At 39.3% G+C, this 13018-nt stretch overlaps 1 protein-coding gene across 1 annotated transcript in view; it reads left to right on the forward strand.

Moving 5' to 3' along the window:
* The window catches only part of LOC122812698 (tissue alpha-L-fucosidase-like), a 381978-nt gene that overhangs the window by 304939 nt on the left and 64021 nt on the right, over nt 1–13018 (forward strand). The window contains exon 5 of the mRNA XM_044084827.1: nt 203–403. Coding sequence (XP_043940762.1) covers nt 203–403 — 201 coding nt within the window. The remainder of the gene's footprint in view (nt 1–202; nt 404–13018) is intronic.

Raw genomic sequence — 13018 nt, forward strand, 5'->3', positions numbered from 1 at the left:
ATAAAGATTATCTTTTTGTGATGCACATGTTAACTGGCTGTATATACTTTGAGGGCAATTTACCTATTGTACCTTTCTGAAGTTATGCTGAGTACACATGCATCAGAGAAGTGGTAAACATGTCACCCGTGATTACAGCTGTGTCTGAGTAGTAAGGTAACTCTGCAGGCTTAGTCATTCATCTAGATTTTTTTCATTTCAGGATAAGGTGGTGGTAAATGATCGGTGGTGCAACAACTGTTCTTGTCACCACGGTGGGTATTATAACTGTGCAGATAAGTACAAGCCTGGAACCCTACCTGATCATAAATGGGAGATGTGTACCTCAATTGATCCCTACTCATGGGGCTACCGTCGTAACATGCGAGTCAGTGACCTCATGGACGTACCAAGCATCCTTAAAGTAAGTCCGTCTTTTTTGCCCAGATTGCTAAATTGGCTACATATACAGTGATATTTTTTGTTTTTTATGTGTGTGTGTGTGTGTGTGTGTGTGTGTGTGTGTGTGTGTGTGTGTGTGTGTGTGTGTTTTCAGATATGTTGTGCAGCATTCCAAAAATGTTAACAAAGATGAATACATTTTTATAAGTGTTAGAAGTTATTGTCCCTCCTAATGTGTATATTTCTCGGCCTACTATATAATCGTGGTGCTCACTTAACTAACAGATTGCATTTTAATGCTCATAGACTCTCCTCATGTAAGTCTCTTATCATTGTTTTTGACCTACTTCTTTAGGAACGCTTTCCATGTGTTCACTGCCTTTTGTAAAAGGATATTCGAACATCTTACCTTTTTATCTCTAGATTGTACCTTGTTGTTTATAGTATTGTCCAAAAAGGATGATATAATTCATTACAGAGCAAGTCCTTTTCGGTACTTACAATGCAGGTAATGTCAGTTTCCTTTGAGAGCGTGCATATTAAATTGTTTTGGTTTCTCTGACTGTATAGATTCTGGTTCTTACCTTGCATTGTTTCTGTTGCTTTTCTCTGAACTGCCTTTATCTTTTGTGTTACCTTTTGAGCTGGGATTGCCAGCTGTGCACATGATAATGAAGATGGGGGGGTCTTTCCAGTAGTGTTTAGTGGAATATTGGTCACCTCTTTGCTCTTGGTGGCAGCGTCATATAAATCTTAGTATCCTATCAGCTTTTCTTGCCACTTTCAAATTGTTTAACTTGTTTGCTTTGAGTATTCCATGCATTTATCTAGTTCCATTTTTGCTTTCTTGGGTAGATAAAATGTCGATCAGAGCACTTTGCCTGCAGCCGCACCAAAGAGCAGGTTCATTCTTGAAGCCACACAATGAGCAGCCTCGATCGATTATTACTAGAATCTACTCAAGAAAGATCCAGTTAGGAAATGATGTTTTTAAATGGTGAGAGAGAGAGAGGATCTCTGCTTTGGCACTGAGCAGCCATTTGTCTAGAAGTAACAAGCAAATGTGCTTGACCATCAAATAATCTTTAAAGTTAAGTCAGTCTAAAGTAACTGTTCTGGACTTCAGGATGGCATACATTGACAAACTAGGATAGTACCTTTGAGATATGCTCTTGCAAAAGCCCATAATGTTGTTATGCAAGCACAAGGGGAGTGTGAGTGAAACTAGTCCAGAAACATGTAACTTTCCTGTAGTACTGGCTGGTTTGGGAAACTTATTTCTTCTTAATCCAAAAACTAACACTTTTATTTAACATGCATTAAATTAAGAATGGCTTTTATAACGTGCCACCCTTCTAGGCCATGCCTTTGGTCATCAGATGTTTTGGAAGAACTGATCTCAAGCTGTGTAAAAATATGGTATGGCTCTCATTCGTTCTTACACAGGGAAGGACCATATGGTACCATATGTGCGACTGCCAATGCTCTCAAGAAGCCTAACAATCTTGTGGTGTACAGTGATCTATGAATGTGAATAAAAGGTCTCCTTAAGAGCTTCAGTGAAGTAGTAGACTTCCATTTCAGCTTTATTTAGGAGTATTTTTCCTAAACACCATGTACAGATTTATGGTAAATCTAGATGACCACAATAACAGCAATGCACTTGAGTAAAGCAGTATAATATCATACCACATTCTACTCCATCATATCCAGTTTCAAAAAGATATACTTGTAATGACATGGAAGCCAGCCAAGGAGGAACATTCCTGCAGCCTTTGAGGTAGTCAGTGCCATAGATGAGGAGTCTGGCAAGCAAAAGAATGGATACCTGAATTCTCAAGCTGCACTTGTAGAACCATCAGCAGCCCCTGAGTGGCTGACTGTAGAAGCGTAGTTGGGAATGTATGGCTCCACTAATTCTTTCAGATAAGAAGGACCCATGTCATATATTGGCAGAAACATCAGTGCTAAAAACCTTAAAAATAATCATGAAATGTACCGGCAGCAAGAATAAACTGTGCCAAACAGGAGTAATATGTTGATAACTTGTAGTACCAGTAAGGAACCTGACAATGGCTTTCTGCACTAACTGTAGGCCATCAGGTTCAGTGTTGGGGAGTCCTAAGTAAAAGGCATTACAGTAATCCAGCTGTGATGAGACAAAGGCATGAGTTAGTGCTGAGAAATCAATTTGAGGTTAAACCTGCTTTTTCCTCGATTCATTTCTTAAATGAAAACATGAAGATTTTACAACAGTTGAGACTTTATACCTAAGAATCAGCCATTAATCTAGGATAACTCCTAAATTGCACAACTTTTGAGCAAACTCAAGTTTATTTCAATAATAAAAAATTATTTGGAAGTGAGGGGATACAGGGGATCCCTCAAAGTTGCTTGAATTGCCATAGCCACTGTTTGGGGAGTGCTCAGTTTCAACAGATTACGAGGGAGCCATAAGTGTATAACTTCAAATTTGCCAGCTAAGGAATACATACTTGCTATGTGTTGCTGAGGATAGAGAGAGATGTTTGGTGGTCATCTGCCTAACTATAGTATGAAAGTCTCCTTTTTTCCATTGCCCTTCACCCAGTTTCGCTATGAATGATACCTCTTTTAGTAGGATTTAGAGTCCTGTAAAGTCCAGTGGAAATTACCATTGGGTTTCCATTCCCTTCTCCCAGAAAATAAAATGTTTAAACAAATAGTTGAGTAAGAAAGAGAAGGAACCCTGGGTCATCAACCTGTTGTCAAGAGTGCTAAGTTGGCAGACTGAAGGCATCCTATCATTACTCCTGCAGGCCCCATAAGGCAGACACATTTCATAAGCCCTCCGGTGAATAGTGCAAGTCACTCACTAGGCAGCCTAGAGCCACTCCCTACCTGATGTCTGTGTACCTTAGGTCACAGAGACTTTAACATTTGCTGTCCTGCCAAAAGCAGAGCTCAAAGCTTTGAACGGGTATGTTATTTAAGTTTGCTGTGCTCTTTCACTGAACTGTTCATTTCGTCCGTCAGGATTCAGTCACCCTCCTTCACAGATCAAGCCCTGGAGTGGCTTGCGTGCCTCTTATAATTTGGGCTGTCTTCATGTTCCACTGCAATTCAGAATGTGCTGACATAGTGACTAAGGCCGTGTGCTCAGGCATTTGCTTGCAGAGGGTGACATTGCTAGAGGAGCTTAACATCAGTATTTTGGATGCCCAGTTTAAGGAGTAAGGACTTTTTGGCAGGTTTTATAAGGCCTGATAGATGACTTGTTAAGAAATAAGCAGGCTCTCATCACTATGCACAACTTTTTTGAAGAATTCTTGTAGATAGATCGTAAGAAGAACCTTTTTCCTCATCCACTGAAAGCTGTTGTGTATCATATAAACTTGTCCCATCCTGTACTAGATTAGCTGCCCAGGAGGATGACTCCTCTGTCTCAACCTCCACACTTATGGCTGCATTTGGGCTGTCTCTGGAAGAACAGTTCGCCAAGTCTGCCTAGCTAGACGAGCCAACATCATTGACCAGTGAAGTCTACATTGGGGCATGTCTTACATCCCTTGGGGCTTCCAGGAGTAAGAATCCCACTAAAAATCCAATGCGTTTCAACAGATGTTTTGATGCTGTTCCAAACTCTGCTTCTGAAAGGAATCAGGGAGACTTTACTTCATTCATACAGAACAAGATTTGTGCTTCTGCATTTCCTGGCTTTGAATGGTGTAGACATTTTTTGTCCCTTTCTGGACTTTAGCAGTTTTATTCTGCATATCCGTTGCTTCTTTTTGTGGTTGGTTACTTTCATGGAGTCCTGCACCTGTTGTCAGAAGGCTATTCATTGTGATTACTAGCTATGATGGATGACTTTTGGCATATCTTTGTTTGGCCTGTATAGGTGGGTGTGACTTCTAGTACACAGTATTACTTTTTGGACTTTCTTGACCATCCAGATTATTTACCATAATGCTGGCTGTGATGGCTGAAGTCTTTCAGGAGAAAGCTCTCCATGTGTTCCATTTTCAACAACTCACTTCTGGTTTCCCCGTTCTGGAAGCCCTGTCATCCTTTATGGTAGTCCCAGTCTTTACGATCCCATTCCCATTATTTAGGGTATGGGTTTTGCACTAGTGTGTGTGACACCAGTGGCTTAGAGCCATAATGACCTTGTGGGATCTTTTGGTGTCATATTCCTGTTACCAGCCCCTGGAGCAGAGTAGAGCATCAGACAGCTGCTTGGTGAGCCTCCATTCTTGCATCTAAGCTTGTAACTGGTCTAACAGCCAGATGCCTTGTTAGTATATAGAGCTCACCTCAACATTTGCACATTTCAAGAATCATGGAGCATGCTATATTGGGGGTGCCCCACCCCATATCAATCAAATCTGATTTCAAATTTGTTAAAATGCTTCTGACCTAAGCACTGAAACATAATTATTACAAGATAATAAACAGAATAATAAGCAGTAAAATAATAGGTAATATACACAAACAGTGCTCAGGGTCAGTGTCTTATCTCCTATGTAAGACCAAAAAAAGTAACACTTTAAGACTTTTTAGGTATTGCAAGAAACTGATATGCATTGGGAGCATCCTCCACTACTACAGTAATAGTTTCTAAAGGTAGAGCTATTGCAAAGCAAAACAAGATCTGCCAGATAAATTAGGCTGATCCTTTGCCTTTGGGAACATGGGACACATTATACCATGCTTGAAGTTTAAGTGATATGTGAAGCTCTGCAGAATTGGCATAATTGTGGTGGTACCAGGGTGGTCCCTTCAGTTGATGAGCTGAAGTGTTCTGTACCTATTGCAGACAGCCAAACTCTCTTGTCTTTCCTATGTACAAGACATTGGTGTTGCTATTGCCCATTCTGGAGGAAGCAAGCAACGTACCACCACCTGAGGGCCTGCAGGTGGAAAAGGGTATTTGATTTTTCCTCAGATGGAAGTGACACCTGGTCCAAATTATGCACCTTTACACTATTCCAGTTTGTTACCACCGTAAATAATGCCATGGGACTACAGTGGAACAGATGAGTAGTGAATGTTCGTATGAGTAACCATGGCAGTTATCTTGGAAGTATCATGCTTAAGCTGATTATTGATCTTCCCATTATCAATGCATTCCAGATCTGCAATTAATCTGTGTAAGGCTGACTGACATTTTTACTGAAAGGATAGAAACAGCTGCATGCATCAGTGTAACAGTGGTATTGTAAACCTCTCTTTCAAATAATGTATCCTGATGAAAGCATATACATGGCAAAAAGCAACAGATTCTCAATTGAACCCTGTGGCACACTACAGATGTGAGAGCAGGTAAGGGAGGCATTAACCTCGGGTAAGGGAGGCATTAACCTAAGACTCCACTGTAAGTCATCTGAGTAGGTAAGAGGTAGAGCATTCCAAGACTGCATCTGTCATGACACAGTAATACCTCTAATAATGCTATGTGATCTAGTAGTCAGTGGCATCAAATGCCAGAGAGGAATCTTAAAGGCCAGAATTAGATAACCAAGATCAGATGACACTCTTGATAACATGTCAGAATGAGATTGTTAAAAATCCTGGTAAGGGCAGTCTCAGGTCAATGTTTGGACTGAAAACTAGAGTATAAAGGATCACTGGTGTTATTTTTACTCACATAACGTTCTAGTTGCATATATATGACCTTCTTAAGAACCTTGCCAATAAACAGAGGACTTGACATGAATATGCAGTTGTCCAGATAATCTGCATCTAGATTGGCCTTCTGATGAATAGGAGTAACCAGGACTTGCCATAGGTTTGAAGGAAAAATGTCTCCCCTAACTGTGGACGTGGTGATGTGTTAAAGAACAATCAGAGCCAGCACCTTCAGCTCTATGTAACTACCCTGATGGGAAGTGAATTCAGGCTGAAGTTGTGTGCATTTTAGAAACTGTGGGTCAGCAAAGTCCACATAATGAGGAACAAAAACCTCAGAATGCCCACGTAATGCAAGTTCCTCCTGGTGCTCATGGTGCATCCCTGGAAGGGCACTTAGACCAAAAACAAAACTTAACCTGATCAAACCAGGCTTACTACAGTGAGCACATTTTCTGCCCCTTGGCATGGGTGCTACCTGTACCTTTTCCATCTGTTTCTGCTGATCCCTTATCAGTGTTGAAGGACCAAAATTAGTTCTTACCATCCCTTTCTAAATAAGATAGTGAGGTTTTAGGCCATCATGTCCCTGTTGATACAGAAAACTGTAAAAGTCCAAGCCATGGAAGAGCTGCATGGTTTAGGTGGCAACTGTCTGCTGATCCCTTTATCCTGACAGACCTTCAGATGGATGTTTTCAGAAATGATTGAAGCAGCCAGGAAGTGTTTTAGCAGGTGTCTTCCTCCAAATGGAACTGGTTTTGCATTTGGGAGGAGCAGAGCCGTGTAGTGCTCCAAGTGGGTAGGCTTGCTGGTGATCCCCACCTATCTCCTGCAGATGTATGATTTACACCTCCGTTATTGCATAGTTATGATGTCTTGTTGCATATGACTGATATTCTGCCTATCATAACCTTGTGGAGTGCACAGATGTGGCCCAGCATATGCTTGTCAAGCAGACTCTATGTACCACACCTCTGTCTTCCTTTGCAATCAAGGTTTAACTTCATGATTGTCAAGCTGGTAGGGCAGGCAAGCAGAGCTGAAGTTCATTTTCTGGAAATGCCCTTTTTTTTTTTTTTTTTTTTTTTTTTGGCAGCCAGCATTTCTGCTTGCAAGATCTCTGAGCTGTGGCCCCTCAATCATAGACAGCCTTATTCGGTAATTTGCAAGGATTAAATTCCCTTAGGACTAACCCACATTTTCATCTTGAATTGTCCCTAAGTTGTATCATTCATATCTTTTTTCCCCAAAGGTATAGGGGGTCCTTTACAGCCTAAGTATGCACACCAGCTTAGTGTTTACTTGAAGTGGGCATATGTTTAGGAAAACCACACAGTATTTGTCACTTATATTTCAGAGAAAGCTGGATCTGAAAGCAGTACTATTTCTACCATCAGTCATCTCAACTGTCTTTGTAAAAGGATGCAGCCAAGGGCCATTCAGCAAGAGGTGGTGCTGCTTTAGCACTTACTTCAAGACCATACCATTGCTGACATCTGCACTATTACCACTTTATCTTCACTGCATAAGTTTACCGGATGTTACTCCCTCAAAGTTAGCTCCAGTAGTCAAGCTTCCTTTGGTATGTAGGTACATTAGAGCTTGACCCTTTTAATCCTGGCCCATCTTCTGTCCTCTGTGTTTTTTTGTTTTTTTTTCTCACCGTGGTGATAAACTGTTTGGCATTCAGTGCTGTTCCATCTTAGAGTCTCTGCTGAAAATGTTTGTACGATATCAATTGATAAGTGGCAACCCTCCATGGATCTCCTATACCTTCTGTCTTAGACCAAGAGTCTCTGTTAAGTTTGGTAGCTGTGTATTTATTATTTGTTAGCAGTACAAGTGTTAACTCTTAGTTTTTTCCTAATTTGCAAGAACTGTGCTCAGTAATAGTTGGTGGAAGCTAGTGGGGGTTATGAGCACTTGTGTTCTCTGCACATAATACATGTGCTGGTAACAAGTAAGCATGCCTTACACATGAGGTCTTCCTAGAAAAGTACTGAATAATGATTATTAGGAAGATGAACCCAGCCATGAGACCAGTCAAGGAGAGTCCCCTTTTAGATCAGCTGATATGTAAAAACATATCTTATCTCATTCCAGGATACATCAACTGGAGTTCCCCAAGGCTTTATACTTGGCCCCCTCTTATTCAACATCTTTACTAATGACCTACATACCTTCATCCTACAGAGTACACTCATACTATATGCCATTGACTCCACAGTCATCTGGTCTTCCAGCTGTATTTCTCACCTTCAAAAAATCACCCGTGCTGCTTTCACATCCATCGAATTACTACTCAACCCCTCTAAAACGAAACTCCTTTTTCACTCCCAAAACTCCCTTCCTAAATAGAAGCCAATTTACTATTCTCTCAAAGAACAACATCAAAATAGAACTTGTTCCCCATGCTAAACGTCTAGGTGAAACCATTGCTGAACACCTTAAGTTTGACCTCCATGTTGAAAACAGTATTAAGAAAACACACCAGAAACTTGGTATTCTGTACTGTCTCAAACATTTCCATGACCCACCCACAAAGCCCACTCTTGCCACCTCTTACCTTCTCCCCACTCTCTTATATGGTGCCCCTGTTCTTAGAAATTTACAAACTAAGCTCAAAACTTGCTACAGTAAAGTTGGAAAATTTACCACTGATGCACAATACTCCGCACATCACTGCATACCACTTCACACTCTCTCAACTGGCTTGAACGTCCCCAGTACCTAACCTTCCTAGAACTTAAAATGGCTCACAGGATCATTCATAAACCCTTGTCTTGCCCATCTCTCAACAGTATCTTCCATACCTGCAAATCCACTAGATCTCAGAGTTCAGAAAATAAGCAACTTTTAGTCATGCACCATCCCAGTATATCTGCTGGACAGAGTCTATGCTCCTGCTCCATAGCAAATATCTGGAACATCATCCCCATAACTATCGGATCCAACCATATACCTTCAGCCTTTAAACGCTCACTCAAGGAACACCTCTCTAAATTCTGGATCTGCTCCTGCTCAACCTCAGGTTGATCAGCCATTTCCTAAATAACTAACCTACCTCTTATCAATCTCTCACTCAGTCATCTCCTACCTGATCTTAATCTCCCCTCCCATCTTTACTCTACAATTCCATCTGTCCTTTCTTCTTTAACTCCTGTGTCACCCTTTACCATTCTCTCATATTAGACCTCATAAAATCAATCCCATGCTTATTTGGTATTCTTAAAAATAACTTTGCAAAATTTGTAACCATGGTATTCAGTTCTGTTTTGTACATGTTGAATGTATTTATTTTCCTACAAAACTGATTTGTAATACTGTTATATTGTTCTGCTAAAATGGAAAAGATGTTTTGTAACTTTTGTAACTATTGTAACTTGCTGCAGCATTTCTCCTTGGGCATCCACTGAAAATGGGTTCTCTTACGCCCAATGGACTTTTCCGGTAAACCAATGTCAAATAATTAAAATAAATAAATAAATATTAGCAGCTCTGGTGGCACAAGTTCATATGCTTTTACTAGGCAGCTGATTGGGTAGATTATTTGCAAATTAGCCATTGCAAATCCCTCTACCTGCTACCACATTCCATAATGGATTGAGGGACCTTAGCAGAGATGAATTTATAGCACTCATTTAGGTTGCATTTGAGTATGGTTAGGTAGCTACTTTAATTAATATAAAGGATAAAAATGTACCAGAGATGGGCTCATTAGAAAAGGGTAGGAGAAAAATTACATAGAAAAAAATGGAAATTGTGGGAACAATACATGCAGAAGAGGAATGAGGTTTAAAAGAAGGCAGGATTTAAGTGAATTGTGTATTGTTTCACTGACCGTGACTGGATAATCAATGATGTATAATGTTTGCAACTAAACTTCTGTCAGTATGCTTTCTTTTCATTTGTATAAATGTATGATTGCTTATGTCATATGTGATAATTTGATAAAGATGCTTCTTGTTATTTTTTTTTAAAAAAAAAGCTTGTTCCAGAGGAGAGTAATTATTTTGGAGAGGTATCTAACCCTGCACCAGGTTCTGAATTTATTCCAGTAGAGGTTTAGGTCTGTTGTACAGGCATTCATCATGTTGCAGATTTTGCAAGTATGTAGGAGTTCATGTAGGGCTGCATTTTTGAGGCCTTGAAGGCTAGGTGGAGATCACCTCATAGGAGATTGAATGACGTGGAAAAGAGAGAGAGCGCATCAAGACATTCTATGCTGCTCTTGGAACTCAGGCCATTGGTTTTATTTGATAGGAAGTTTGTTTTTTCAAGTTACATTATATGTTTGCACAGATGCATGATGAATGGGAGCAAATAATGTAATATAATATGCTGTATTGTATTATATTATCAAAAAAAACTGTATTATATTATCAAAAAAAACTGCACGGGACTGTCTCAAAACTGGTGTAACACACAAAATGAAAACAAAAACACAAGGAGAAGCAGAGTTACAGCCAAATGCATAGGCCTTCATCTGAACAAACAAGTTAGTGTTACCATAATATAACGTAATAAAAAAAATCTTTTCCAATCAAATCTTGATTCTAATTATCAATTCCAAAAAAGAAAAAACACACAAACACAAAGTAAAAACGTTAGTAAATGATAAACAAGGAAACCACATCTTTAAAAGCATTCAAAACATTGAATACTATTTGCATTTATTATAATAAGCCTTTCTTCTTAAAACTGCTTTGTAATTAACTCCATTATTAAGACATGGTGCCCTACAGGCATCCAAAAGAATCTGCCATTTGAACTCCCTATAATCAAGTTCCCCATCCCTGCCTCCATTGATATCTTGGGGAACATGATCAATAAACCGAAAATAAAATTTAATGCTGTTCTTATTACCTACACATGTTAAAGTATGCTTATAAAGGGCATTGTCCAAATTGCTCTTTTTATTGGCATAATAATGTTTGTAAATTCTGTTTTTTAACTATTAGTCTTTCCAATATAGAAAGAACAGACCGAACATATTGCCATGTATATCACGTAAGTGGATTTACAATTGAATGTGCCAGAAACCTGCCAGACCCTTTCATGGGTGCAAACTTCAAAGAATGGTCCCTCTGAAATATATTTACAAAAATTACAATTTTTACACTTAAAAGTACCTCCACCTTTCTTAACCTTTTTGCTGTCTATAGTGAAAGTTAATTGCATGGAAGTGACCCAATCCTTACAATCTTGAGTGTTTCCTCTTATTTCCTCCATATTGTTATTTATATTTAAAACATCATTCACAACATAATTACAACATATATAATATATATATTATATATACATATATAATAACATAATTAACATTCTGTGCTATCTGATTCTGTGCCTAGAATCATTTTGAATAAATACTGGTTGTTCAAGGACTTGGAAGCCTCCCTCATCAAATACAAAAAAATTGCAGTGGGACATTGCCTACTTTAGATATTGTCTGGATGTCATACAGGTCCCGAAGGGACTGCAGGTAAATAATATTCCCAGTGGCATTTATAGCAGCATTTTTTTTGACAAATGGCAAAACATCTGCAAGGAAGCAGGCTTAGCATTCCTTAAGTTGCTTAAGGAACACCATGAAGAAGAGGAAATTAAGCTTGCCAAGTGGATTGACAGATTAATGGACAAACTCAGCTTGGCTGCCTCAACAAGAGAAAGTGATGATTTTTTGAGACGTATGCAGTTTAACGTTGATGCATTGGACAATTCACTTAGGCAAAAGAAAGAAAAGAAGGTTACTAGAGATTGCAGGCTGTATAAAGAAAAAACAAGCATTTCCACCTTAAAATCAATAGAAGCGGCCTGCAGTGGTTTAGGAGAGCTTATGTCACCACGGCACATTAGTGTGCAAGAGGAGGAAGCCAGCAGAGCAAACAGAAGCTTTCACGACAATGAAACAAGAAGATATCCGAATTCTTTTTTATCTCCCCGACGCTCAAAGCATTTACAGTGACAGAGAGCAATTCAGGACAAGCATTGGGAGACCTCGACAGTAGTGAGGAGAGATATTCCAGAGAGGAAGAATTGGAGCAGCCACAGCAGTTTGGTTATGATGCAGGTAGCAGAGACTACAAATCAAGCAAGTGTTTTACCCTGTGTTTCTAAGAGAAAAGAGACAGTAGTGGCATCTGAAACCCAGGTAATGCCAATGACTTTCAGAATTTACAATTTATCATCAACAGTGTTTACAGAAGCAGAGACTGGTTTGCTAAAAAAGGGCTTTAATTTTGTGCCCTCTAGGAGGGCGGACATTGTAGACACTGTTATTGACTTAAAAGCCTGCACTTGCAAATTGAATTTAAACTTATTTATGGGGAACCAAGAGGATAAACCAAAAGGTGATTTTGTTGTACCTAGTATGTTTATTCCACCTCTGCACCCAACGCTAAAAGTATTTGAAGAATTGTGCAAGGTGGAAATCAGAGATTTATTAAACAAAAAAAAAAAAAATAAAAGAAAATTCTTTAATATGACTACACATGAACAAAGGATTTTTAACTCTATTAGTAATGATTGCTCCATCAGGGTTGTTTGAAATGGGAGGGTGGCCTAATGGTTAAGGTGTTTGCCTTACAAACACAAGGTGCAGGGTTTGAGTCTTGCAAGGGATAACTGGCTAGGCTTAAAATGGCTCGCAAGGGCAGTTAGCTCAGTACTAACCTATGAACCTAAGACAAAGGGGGTTCTATGGTTGTAGTTAACACAGAGGATTATGTGAAGGGTATGCCCATTCTATTAACAGATGACTCTGCATACAAAAATGTGTCCAGAGTAGACATGTTTAAGGCTTACAAGAGAATAGATTTATGGCTTCAGGATGTTTTTGTAGAGGGGATGACTTCCAAAATTATGCTTGAGTTTTTTACAGTGGACAAACCTAGAATAGGACACCTTTTTTGGCATCCCAAAGATACATAAAGATGAACATTCTCCCCCCATAGGCCTATAGTTTCTTCAGTGGCATCCAAGTTAGAACCTTGTTCTAAATTCATTGTTAGAATTTTGCTTAAGT

The sequence above is a fragment of the Protopterus annectens genome, chromosome 1.part1 (genome assembly GCF_019279795.1).
Source record: "Protopterus annectens isolate FY-2018-M chromosome 1.part1, PAN1.0, whole genome shotgun sequence".
Lineage (NCBI taxonomy): Eukaryota > Metazoa > Chordata > Ceratodontiformes > Protopteridae > Protopterus > Protopterus annectens.